General features: G+C 46.7%; 1 protein-coding gene across 8 annotated transcripts in view; it reads right to left on the bottom strand.

The window, feature by feature from the left end:
• Positions 1 to 236: 236 nt before the first annotated feature.
• Positions 237 to 12,615, bottom strand: part of LOC123280056 (liprin-alpha-1-like) — an 85,022-nt gene continuing 72,643 nt past the window's right edge. For 6 of the 8 annotated variants that reach the window (XM_070487845.1, XM_070487851.1, XM_070487847.1 and 3 more), the window contains 5 exons: positions 6,409 to 6,584; positions 5,373 to 5,441; positions 4,313 to 4,478; positions 2,509 to 2,576; positions 237 to 1,593 (listed from right to left, as the gene is read on the bottom strand). In XM_070487845.1, coding sequence (XP_070343946.1) covers positions 2,518 to 2,576; positions 4,313 to 4,478; positions 5,373 to 5,441; positions 6,409 to 6,584 — 470 coding nt within the window. In that variant the 3' untranslated portion in view covers positions 237 to 1,593; positions 2,509 to 2,517. The remainder of the gene's footprint in view (positions 1,594 to 2,508; positions 2,577 to 4,312; positions 4,479 to 5,372; positions 5,442 to 6,408; positions 6,585 to 12,615) is intronic. The other 2 variants (XM_070487846.1, XM_070487852.1) reach the window with 1 other exon arrangement.

Genomic DNA, 12,615 nt, shown 5'->3' with positions numbered 1-12,615 from the left:
GCCAGGCTGCCCGGGCCTGGTCCCCCAGGTCTCAGCGAGAGAGGGTCTGGGCCTCGGGGGCCGAGGCGGGAAGCCCCTGGGCTTCCTGGCGGGGACGCCCCCATCCTGTGCTTCCATCCCCAGCTTTTTCATTCTGTCAACTGATTTCTACCCAAGAAAGTCCACTGAATCAGCCTGGAGCCGGAGATGAGCCAGCTGCGGCCGATTTGTCACAGAATGACAGCTTATTCTCAGTATCCTTTATTGGCAGTGGAAAACGCCTCAGTACTTTATTGAAAGAAAGCAATAATACTGTGATAAAAATAGTTCAAAAGGAGACTGTACATACTTTGTTACATAATCAGGAAGTTCACAAAAGATTAACAGAAAACAGAATGTAACAACGAATGAATCGTACAGGGAAGTTAAAAGCAGAAACCGAATGTAAACCGTCCACCGACAAAATGAGCTGTATAATAAATAACGCACCGTGGTGGGAACACATTTCCTGCTGGCTCTTTAATGTGCCATTTAAAAAGGAAAAGTTACATCTGCTACTTAGACAGTCCAAAACGGCTATATCGTCAAAAGCTAAAAATGTACCACTAGGTCCCTCCTTTCAACATGTTTACAAACAAATGTAAAAAGATGATTTACATAAGAAAAAATAAGGCCTTTAGTAGAGTCGCACTGCGTGGTTTCCTGGTTTCCGGGAGCCTGCGCCTTCCTCTTCCGGCACCGGCGTCCCTGCGGAGTGCGGTGCTTCCTGCTTGGTCCTCAAAGAGCAGCGGGGCGGGGGCCGGCGTCCACCCGTCGGGGCAGAGCCCAGAGAGCCCCCCAGCCCTTCCTGCGGCCGAGAGAAGTGCTCCCGGCTCGGGCTCGTGCGGGTCCCCAGGGACGAGCTCTGCAAGCTACTGAGAGCCACCAGAGATGCTCACAGTTCTGACGGCCCCTTCAGCCCAAATTTTATCAGAAGCTCATATTTAACACCAGGTACTTTCAGTCTGTTCACGCTGCAGAGTAAAGCATTTCTTGCTAGAAAAAGTAGAGTAAGGTCAGTCATTAAAACGCAATTGCTTGAAATTAAGTCTGCTTGTTTCAAAATGATTGTTGTAGAGCTGGTTACATTTGTCAGGATAACGCCCACCATGTCATGATGATCTTACAAATGCAAATGCAGTAAAATCCTCTTCTCTCTCGCCGATTATTATTAAAAAATTAATGATAATTACAATAAATGCATAATTTACAAAAGCCCTGTATCTTTTCATAGGATTTATACATACAAGCATTACAGTACATTCGTTTGAAAGACTAAAATTAGATAGAAGAACAGAATCGATTTGAAAGGATATTTATAGCCTGGATATACATGAAAAAGTAAGTAACTATATAAATGAAGTCCTACGTTTACATAAATATAAGAAACATTAAATTCTAAAATATTTTCTCTATGGTATTCGTGAATTTTTCACTAATTAAAAACTCTGTAATAAAATATCTTAGGGTCCATATAACAAGTATCAACAGATTGCAGATCCACTGAATTCTGAAAGGCCGTCTTCGCCGGGTCCCGAGCGCTGCGCGGTCATCTGTAGAAGTAGTGTGGGTAAACTGGAAAGGAAGCACAAACAGGACAATCAGCCTTAGGACGGGCCGCCCGGCACACACCTGCGTCCTGAGGCCCAGCCCTGCCTCCCTGCCCCTTGCGCTGTAGCTGCTTGAGAACTGAGATGAAACGTCAAGGAGTACGCGTATCAATGAGAAAATTCCTTGCTGACTTCCTTTTGGCGTATGTCTAAAAGTTACCAATTAAAAAGATTAGGAAACCAATCAAACCTTCTGGCGGAGACGTGAAAAGTGGAGAGCGGAACAGAGCCCCCGGCCCTGGCGCCACGAGCAGGGGCTGGGCTCCCAGCCCCACGTCACCCCTTCAGCGCGAGCGGGCTGCTCGTAACTGCACCCCTGAGATGGCAACGCAGCTGTGTGTTTAACACCAGCCGCGAGGCCCTCAGGGTCGCACGACAGCGTGGCCCCAGGAAACCTGGCCGTGCGGGGTGCGGCTCATTCAAGAACGTGTATTTCTAAGAAAGCCAGCGGGCGCCGCTGACGTGGGAGCGACATCAGCGCGGATGCCAGGGTCAAGGCGGAGAGCCGCCGTGCCGGGCGCTCTCAACCACGGGTGGCCGCCAGCCAAGAGCTGAGCTGGTGAGCTCCTGCCACGCACTGCTCTCCTGCCTCCCCACCCCCAAAAGACATTAGCAGATACTGAAAAGAGTCCAGCACTTTCAGTTTTAAGGAAAAAATGCAAATACACTTTTTTCCTTAATAAATGAGGATACACGAACCCCTCTGTGACCAACTGTGAGCATACAGAACACCAGAACCACGTAATGGGTGCAGCCGGGCTTGCGTGCGTGTTCCTAAAGGCCTGGAGGAACGGAAACGGGCTCTCCGGGCCAGGCAGCGTCCCCGTGCGGTCACCCGGCCGCCTCTGCGGCCTCCGGGCACGCGGAGCCCTCTACTCACCTCGGGGCTTCAGCAGGAGTAAGTCCTGACCGTGGCGGCGTCCAGCCTCTGCGCTCCCGACACGCTGCCTGCTCCGACACCGGGGAGGAAGCGTGCAAACACAGCGTGCGGTTAGTCTTCAGACGTCACACGGGCACACGTACACACACATCTGCACACCTACAACAGCACCTACTGAGGGCTCCCAGGGAAACTTCTAGATGGGAGCGGACGAGCCAGGGAAAGAGAACCTAAGTGTCGCCAGGAGGGGGTTCTCTTCAGCCCCCAGCAGCCCTGGGAGCCACTGGCAGCTAATCTCACGACAGCAAGGACGCGTCAGATGATACAGACTTCGTGATGTCCTCTGTGTAAGTGACAACTACTTCAGCTGGTAACTTTGTTTCTCCTGAAACTCTCTAGATTTGCAGAGCAACTAGACTTTTCTTCGGGGCCTAAACATGATATCCCCAAGGCCGGTGTGAGGTAGATAACCCGGGGCAGCGCTAGACACCACGGGGTGCAGGTGACCGGAGTCAAATGCAGGCCTGGCCTGATGGGAGACGCGCCCTCGGGCCACCTGCCCTCCACGACCGTCTGAGGGAGCGTCCAGGGCACTCCTCCCCAGGGCCTGGCTGCAGGGGGTGGGTAGAGGACAATGACTCATCTAAGAACACTAAAACCCAGTCTCAGTTTCTGCCGGAAGTGATGTGTACCACTGATGCCTTGTTCCTGTCGAGAAACACACGGCACGGCCCAAGAGGTGAGCCCCGACTCTCCCTTGCAACCTGGACAGGAAATGTGCGAACACCTGGAGCAGATATTCCCGACTGCCAATTACACAGTTTGCGTTCCCACGGGTCCAGCAGGAACACATTTTATCAAGAAGGTGCCGTGGTTCCAGAAGAGACGGCACGACAGCCGGCACTGTCGGTGAGCATGGGTCATCTTTCCAAATCCTGACCCTAAGGTCCCAAGAGGCCAGCTGCAACTTCCCCGATGCCCCTTATTTAAGAAGGCATTGAGCAGTCCACTCTCCCGGGGTTAGGCCTCAGTTTTCCTACAAGGGTCAACAGCCGTCTTCCCTATAATATATTCCCTACACCTCTCTCTAGGCTTCTTTTTAATTTATCTGAACTCTAATCTCAATGTCGCCGTCAATACTTAACACGGGAAGTGTGACTGATTCTGAGGAAACTGGGCACGAAGCTGTGAAGAAAATCAGAAGGCGCTCCGTCAGCCTATTCAATAAGTGGAGGGCCGAGTTACCGTTAGATTTATACAAATTACCGCGCTCCGGTGACGACCTGCCCAGGCTCACCTTCTTCCTCCTCTCCGTCCTTACGGTGCGCAGTGACAGGGACCAACGCCAGCAGGGGTGGAGGGAGGAAAGGGAAGGCTCACAGAGGGGGAAACTGTGTTCTCTAAGATGGACTCAGTCACCTCTCCAGGGGGAGAGACGTCCCGGGAGCACCCGGCGTGGCCCGAGAGCTGCTGCACCACCTTGCGGCGGAGCCTTCCAGGGCTGCCTGCCACACACACAGGCTACAGGACGTCCACTCAGCACGCCGAGAACACACGCGACGCTCAGCTTTATTAGTTGGAAGGATATGCTAAGATTCAACCAGACAAGACTCTAAAAAACCTACATTATTGTTAAACTGTTATGCACAGATGTTAGGATTCATTTTAAAACACTTCACCTGGGCATGCACCAGTACTCAATGCCTTGTAACACATCCAAGAGGCCATTCTGGATCACTGTTAACATTCCAGCCACAAAGCTGCTCATGCCGCCCACAGCGGCTGGCTGCCCCTGCACACCTACCGTCCAGCTGCGTCTTCCTCGGCTGCATGGAGGGTGAGGACAGAGAGGAGGTGACCCGGAAGTTGGCGGGGAGAGTCTCTGCGGACCCAGCAGCTAAGCCACGAACATCCTTTGGTCTAAATTTTTTTCTCCAAGAAGGTGCTCTCCTAAAGCTTTTATCATGGTCCTGGGAAATTAAAGGACAGAAAACAAGACTGATTTTAAAATAAAGGACAAATATAGACAGTCAAGTTACCAGCCTTGAACCTGACTGCTGAACTTGTCACTGCATGTTTGTTCACACCTATTTAACCCGTTCCTGATAACCACAGGATCTACTGTCCCCACCGGGAACTTCTGAGAGTGACGGGCCCAGTAACACTATGTGGGGCCCTCGCTGGGCATCGATGAGGACGGCCCTGGGCCGCCCAGGTGCATGTGCCTCCTGTTCATCACCCCGTTTCCCTTCTTATCTTGGAGAAATCATCTTCTTGCCATGTAAGATAATACATTTCTATTTGTCTTAAAATAGTTTCCAAGCTGTAAGCAGTTCTGCCTTAGAGCTGGGGAAGAGCCAGCGAGCGCTCCTTTAGCTGTCCTCCTAGTCACCAGGCAAACTCACGTTTTCTTAAGGGGCAACGAAGGAAAGAATAAAAACAGTGTGGGAACAAACGAGTCACGACTGTGTGAGGGGAAATTAACATGTTGCGTTTCTCTAATCTCCTTCTAACAGGTTTCTCCAAAGCACAGGGACTCTGGATTGGGGTCAGACATCCAGCGGTCCCCAAACATACCCCATGGACGCCATGCCTCGGCTGCCACCAATGTTGATGGGAACAACATTTTTGAGGGCTATCAAAACTTCAATAGCAAATATTTTAAAAACAGAAAACCTCAGACTGAAAATACGAGTTTCTTACTATCTCATTTGTTAACACATTTTTGAGAGCAAAGCTTAGCTCAGGAGGTAAAATCATCCCCACCCTTAGAAGAGAGACTGCCGACGGGGCTCACGTGCATACAAACAAATAATTCACACTGAATGCAAATTTAAATAAAATTCATTAGGCTGAAAACTCACTTCATCAAACCTTCTGTCCGTCCCCATGACCAAAAGGTTGTGAAATTCTCTTTCCAAGACAGCGCGAGCCTGAAATCATAACAAAACAACAATACCGCAAAGCTTCATCAATCTAATCTGAAGGACGTTAGCATATCACAACTGTTTTTCAAATCAAGACTTTTAAAAAGCTCAGGCTATAAACACCTTGAGCCATGACAGCATTTAATTTAATCGAATTAATTAATTTATTTGAGGAAGATTAGCACTGAGCTAACACCAGCTGCCAATCCTCCTCTTTTTTGCTGAGGAAGACTGGCCCTGAGCTAGAATCCATGCCCATCTTCCTCTATTTTATATGTGGGACGCTGCCACAGCATGGCTTGCCAAGTGGTTCCACGTCTGCACCCGGGATCCGAACCGGCGAACCCTGGGCTGCCGAGAAGCGGAACGTGCGCACTTAACCGCTGCACCACCGGGCTGGCCCCCACAACCACATTTTAAATTAGGGGATTCCTGCGGAGCCCATGGATGGGCTTTCAGTGAAAGGGACCCATGACCGCTGGCAGACTATCTACGAAAGTGTGCTCTGTGGGTTGGTGCTGGTGGGGGGATGGGGGGTATTGGCAAAAGACATACAATCTTCTGTAGAAGAAGAATAAATTTCATGATTCTCAGGTGAGCCCGTGTGTCAAAAAGAATCACACAGGGCAATAGAAACAAAATAAACAGAATCTCCATCGGTGTACCTATGAGCATTTCTCTTTCCACGTAAGAACTAAATACACGTCATCACTCCTACGAGCATATGGACTTGAATGAAGTTTCCCCTTGTTTTTTGTATTGCAAGACTCTCATGCTGACAACAGAAAATGGAAGGACAAGCAAAACTAATGAAGAATTAAGCATTGCTGGTTTGGAACCAGTATTTTGTGGATTAGGGATAGTTGTCTGAGGTACTGTGAAGTTTTGTGTCCACTCAGTTAACCAGCTAGACGTCTCCATCAGGAGACCTGACTGAACGCTGAGTGAGAGCCGGGCCGGCTCTGCAGCATACCTGTGTGTTCTGCTTAGGGATCCGTAACAAGAGCGCCAGTGCGCTGAAATCGAAGGTTTCATCTAAGGCCACAAGTGCACCGTGAACGCCACTCTCCACCAGATTGTTTGCATATTCTTTAAGACCAATTGAGAGGATCCAGCGAATCACTCGATCGTTGCTCCACACAAGCACGTCTACAGGTGAACAGAAACAATTAGAACGGCATCTGCACAAAGCTGTCTTCATCATGCACACCTGTAACAGCACACAGAAGGTGGGCAGGCAACCGCTGCTGCATTTAGAGGTCATGCCTCGGCCCTCCTCCATCGAAGGGAAACTGTCCCACTAGAACTCATGCTGCCAAAGAACCCAAGAGCAATGAAGTTCTTACGGACATTTATTTTCTAGAGAACAGAAAATGAGGAGGATCCAGGGTCAGAAACCAGAAGGACAGAGAAGAAGCTGAATGCCCACCAGGCACGAGCACGCTTCCTCTACAGCCTTCAGAGTTTCTGAAACACTTTCTTTTCGTCAGAGAAGGAGTTGGCGCCCTGCTCGATTCAACACAAATCTCTCATTTGTAATCTTGAAGCTTGTTTCCTTGAAGCCTTTTTTGTTGTCTCATTTTAAAAAGAGAGAAACTTAAAGATACTCTCCAGCATATCAGAGACTGGGGGGAAGATCTTACACCACACGAAGTGATACATTATTAAACTCGCTCTAGTAGAGATCTAAAAATAGCCACTCCATAAAAATATCTCCGGATGCTCACCAATCACTTCCAAAGACAACTTTTGTCAACTATAAAAAGATTTAAAACAGATACAGAAAACAGACAAAACTGATTTACCCATTTTATTTCCAATGCCCTTTTATACTATACACACACACACTATATATATATAGTATAAAATATACGCACTACATATATAGTATAAAGTGTGTATATATATATAGTATAAAAGCTGGCTTACGGTTTTTCTTGTGATTCACATTAGCTCAATCATGACCAGACTATCCTTTAAACGGGCTGTGTCCTCAACCAGTTTTGTCTTCAGTTTCTTTCTTCGTAAAACCTGGGGAAGAAGACAGCACTCACACGCACGGGGTTGTGGGAAGGATTAAATAATTAACCTCTGAAAGTGCTTCGAGTTCTTAAGTCTTACCTATTATTATGACTGTTGTTAGTGATTTCTTTATTCTGAAAATTCTGGGAGATTTTACTTTGAGCTTAATCGTTAACGTCTTACTTAAAAGCAGACTATTGTAGTCGATGCTTTCGAGGCATGCCGGGTGAGAGGCTCCCATTGCATCTCCCCACCTGCGCTCTCACTGAGCCGCCTCTGCCATCGTCCCCTGCTAAGGAGCTCCTCCTCCACCTCCAAGGCCCAGCTGAACCAGCGCCTCTGTGCTGCCCCCTGAGCCCTGGAGGCAGAGCCACAGGGCTCCGTCTGTGCTCCTGAAGCCCTCTGATAAGTGGCTAGAGCAGAATCGCCACACTGGAGTCCAGTGAGCCGACAGCAGAGTCCTGCCCGTCTGTGCCCTGCTGTTACCCAGCAGTGTGGCAGGGGGTGGCATTTCTGAGTGAAGGAGTACACACGTCAGAACAAGTCACAGGAGGAGTGTTCCCCTTGAGACGGTTCGCGCAGACTGACGTAAGCACAAGAAAGTAGGCACAGGTGCTGTGGCTCAGAGGAGGACCGTGCTTCCTCCCAGAGCCGCAGGGCGTGGTGGCGCACCCTGGTGGTAAGTCACGAGCTGCCCCACAGCACGGCCGCAGACAGACAGGTGCTGTGGTGCTGCGGCCAGGGAGTGAACCTGGGCCGCTGAGTGCTGGGGGCCAGACTTTAACCACCAGGCCATGAGAGGAGGGTCTTCAAAGCACTCATCTCCAACCCTCCCTCCTCTGTAAGGATGCCAGACTAGTTTTCTCCACTTAACAAATTTCCTAATATTTTTAAAAATGGGAAATCACTAACCCACAGCCAGCATCATACTCAACTGGGAAAAACTGAGCGCCATCCCCCTGAGAACAGGAACAAGACAAGGGAGCCCACTCCCACCACTCTTACTGAACATAGTACTGCAGGTTTGGGCCAGAGCAATAGGCAAGAAAAAGAAAGAAAAGGAATCCAAATTGGCAGTGAAGAAGTGTAACTCTCACTGTTTGCAGACGACATGATTTTATATAGAGAAAACCCTAAAGAAGCCATGGCGGGGCCGGCTCGGCGGCTGAGTGGCTAAGTTCACGCGCTCCGCTGAGGCAGCCCAGGGTTCGGATCCTGGGCACGGACATGGCACTGCTCATCAGGCCACGTTGAGACGGCGTCCCACATCCCACAACTAGAAAGACATGCAACTAAGATATACAACTATGTACCAGGGGGGTTTGGGAAATAAAGCAGAAAAAAAAAAAAAAAAAAAAGATTGGCAACAGTTGTTAGCCTAGGTGCCAATCTTTAAAAAAAAAAAAAAGAAGCCATGGGAAAACTATTAGAAATAAACATCTACAGCAAAGTTGCAGGATACAAAGTCTACTTACAAAAATCAGTTGCATTTCTCTACTCTAATAACAAACTAACAGAACAAGAACTCAAGAATAGAATCCCATTTACAATCGCAACAAAGAGAATAAAATATCTAGAAATAGGGGTGACGTCAGCAACATGGCAGCGTGAGCTCACCCAGGACTCTCTCCCCTCCAAATTACAACTAAAAAGAGCAACTGCTTTCCAACCAAAAAAAAAAAAATCCCAATAACAGAAATCCTCACAGACCCACAGCAGCCAAACGACGGAAGGCAGAGAGGCTGGAGCCGCCCTCAGAGGAGCTGGAACGGGGTCTTCGCTCCCTCCCCTAGAGACTGGGATCGCTGCCGTGGGTGTGAGAAGGAGCAAGGGAGGGGCCATGCATTGGGAGATCGTGCAGGACTCCCACCGCTGGAGCAGCGGAAACCCTCTAACAAGGGACAGCTTTCGCGTGGGGGAACCCCAGCAAGCCAGGGCCCTGGGAGACCAGAGAGCGAGAGCTGTGCCAATCCAGGTCGGCATGAGAGAAAGTGTCCCTCCTCCCTCAACCCATGCTGGGCGCCACCATCGCGGCTGAAGGCGCAGGGCTCAGAACCAAGGCTCTCGACCCCCATCTAGTGGCGACAGGCTGTACCTGCAACCAAATAACAGCATCATGCGCAAAAACCTCTCCTCTACCATCCAGCAATTTATAAAAGTTCCAGTCCAAAAGGAAACAATAAAAACACAGAATTATGTCCTGAGGGCTTGGAAATGGGTAAAGTAAGTGAAGAGGAGTTCAAAATAGCTATCCTCAAAATACTCAATGAGGTAAAGGGAAATATAGAGAAACAAGTCAACAAGTTCTGGAGTTACTTCACAAAAGAGATTGAAATTATAAAGAAGAATCAATTAGAAACACTAGAGACGAAAAACACAATGGACCAGATAAAACAGAATACAGATTCCCTGAATGTCCGTGTAGACACCATAGAGGAGCAAACTAGCATAATCAAAGACAGGCTGAATGACTCCAGACAGAGGAAGAAAGGCAACTAAGAATTAAAAAAACTGAAGAAAAGCTCAGAGAAATAGCTGACTCAATGAGAAAATGCAACTTAAGAATCATCGGAATTCCTGAGGGCGTGGAAAACGAAAATGGAGCAGAAAGTGTGCTCAACGAAATCATAGAAGAGAACTTCCCAAATCTAGGGATTGAGAGAGAAATGTGTGTGGAGGAAGCTTTCAGATCTCCTACATTTGTCAATGTAAAAAGACCTACTGCAAGGTACATAGTAGTAAAAATGGCAAAAATGAAGGACAGAGAAAGAATACTCAGGGCAGCAAGGCAGAAGAAAAGAACCTACAAAGGAACCCCTATCAGACCTTCAGCGGATTTCTCGACAGAAACCTTACAAGCTAGGAGAGATTGGAGTGACATATTCAAAACTTTAAAGGATAAAAATCTTCAGCCAAGAATACTCTATCCAGGAAAAATATCCTTCAGATAGGAGGGAGAAATTAAATCTTTTCCAGACAAACAAAAGCTAAGGGACTTTGTAGTCACAGGACCTTCACTACAAGAAATCCTCAAGAAGGCCCTCATACCTGAAAAAAGAAAAAAAGGGAGTAAGGGGTCACAAAACACAGAGTAGGGAGACAAATAGACAGAAGCTAAATAGGATAGCAAATATTCAACTATAGCATTAGGATAAAGGGAAGGAAATCACCAAAGCAAAGATAATCTTATCACTCTAACCACAAACTCACAACACAAGTTGGAATAAGAGATGAAAATAATAATTTCGGAGGGGAGGAGGAAAGGGACTGAAACAATCTAGGCTAAGGAAGTAAGAGACCACCAGAAAATGGACTATGTTATACACGAGATTCTGAATACAAACTTCAGGGTAGCCACTAAACTGAAAAACAGAACAGAAACATAAAACATAAATAAGGAAAAATCTAAGAAACCCAGCCTAAGAAACTGCAGAAGTCAATGGGTAGGCTAAAACACACAGGACAAGAAACAAAGGAAACACAGGAAAACCGGAAAACGAGCAACAGAATGACAGCATTAAGCCCTCATGCATCAATACTCACCCTCAACGTAAACGGATTGAACTCGCCAATAAAAAGACACAGAGTGGCAAAATAGATTAAAGAACGAGATCCAACAATTTGTTGCCTCCAGGAAACACACCTCAGCTCCAAGGACAAACACAGGCTTAGAGTGAAGGGGTGGAAGACAACACTCCAAGCCAATAGCAAACAAAAGAAAGCAGGGGTCGCAATGCTTATATCAGACAAAACAGGCTTCAAGATAAGGCAGGTAAAGAGACACATAGAGGGCCAATATATAATGATCAAAGGGACACTTCATCAAGAAGAAATAACGCTTATAAATATCTATGCCCCCAACACAGGAGCACCAAAGTTCATAAAGTAACTATTAACAAACCTAAAAGAAGATATCAAAAATAACACAAAAATAGTAGGGGACCTCAACACGACACTCACATCAATGGATAGATCATCCAGACAGGAAATCAACAGAGAAACAGTGGAGCTAAACGAAAAGCTAAAACAGTTGGACTTCACAGATATATATACAATGCTTCATCCAAAAACAGCAGAATACACATGCTTCTCAAGCGTGCATGGAACATTCTCAAGGATAGACCATAGGTTGGGAAACAAGGCAAGCCTCTACAAATTTAAAAAAATTGAAATAATAACGAGCATCTTCTCCGATCATAATGTTATAAGGCTAGAAATTAATTACAAGGAAGAAGCTGAGAAAGGCACAAGGATGTGGAGACTAAACAATACGCTATTGAACAAGCAATGGATCATGGAAGAAATTAAAGAAGAAATCCAAAAATACCTGGAGACAAATGAAAATGATAGCATGCTATACCAACTCATATGGGATGCAGTAAAAGCTCTATTAAGAGGAAAATTCATCGCCATTCAGGGACATCTTAACAAACCAGAAAATCAGCAATCTTAAACCACACCTAACTGAATTAGAGAAAGAAGAACAAACAAAGCCAAAAGTCAGCAGAAGGAGAGAAATAATAAAAATCAGAGCAGAAATAAATGGTATTCAAACAAAAAAGGCAGTAGAAAGGATTAATGAAACAAAGAGCTTGTTCTTTGAGAAGGTAAATAAAATTGACAAACTCCTAGCCAGACTTACAAAGAAAAACAGAGAGAAAGCTCAAATAAACAAAATCAGAAATAAAAGAGGAGAAATAACAACAGACTCCACAGAAATACAATGGATTATAAGAGAATACTACGCAAAAACTATATGCCAGCAAAATGGATAACCTACAGGAAATGGATAAATTCTTGGACTCCTACAACCTCCCAAAGCTCACTCAAGAAGGAGGAGACAATCTGAACAGACCAGTCACAAGCAAAGAGACTGAAACAGCCATCAAAAGCACCCAAAGAATAAACCCCCAGGACCAGATGGCTTTCCTGGGGAATTTTACCAAACTTTCAGAGAGGATTTAATACCTATCCTTTTCAAGCTATTCCAAAAAATTAGGGAGGATGGAACACTTCCTAACACATTCTACGAGGCCAACATCATGCTGATACCAAAGCCTGACAAGGACAGCATGAAAAAGAACTACAGGCCAGTATCGCTGATGAACACAGATGCAAAAATTCTCAACAAAATTTTGGCAACCAGAATACAGTAATT

Source organism: Equus asinus, chromosome 17 (assembly GCF_041296235.1).
Source record: "Equus asinus isolate D_3611 breed Donkey chromosome 17, EquAss-T2T_v2, whole genome shotgun sequence".
In the NCBI taxonomy this organism is placed as follows: Eukaryota; Metazoa; Chordata; class Mammalia; order Perissodactyla; family Equidae; genus Equus; species Equus asinus.
Note: the sequence above shows the minus strand (reverse complement) of the source record. Positions and strands in the feature narration are given on the sequence as shown.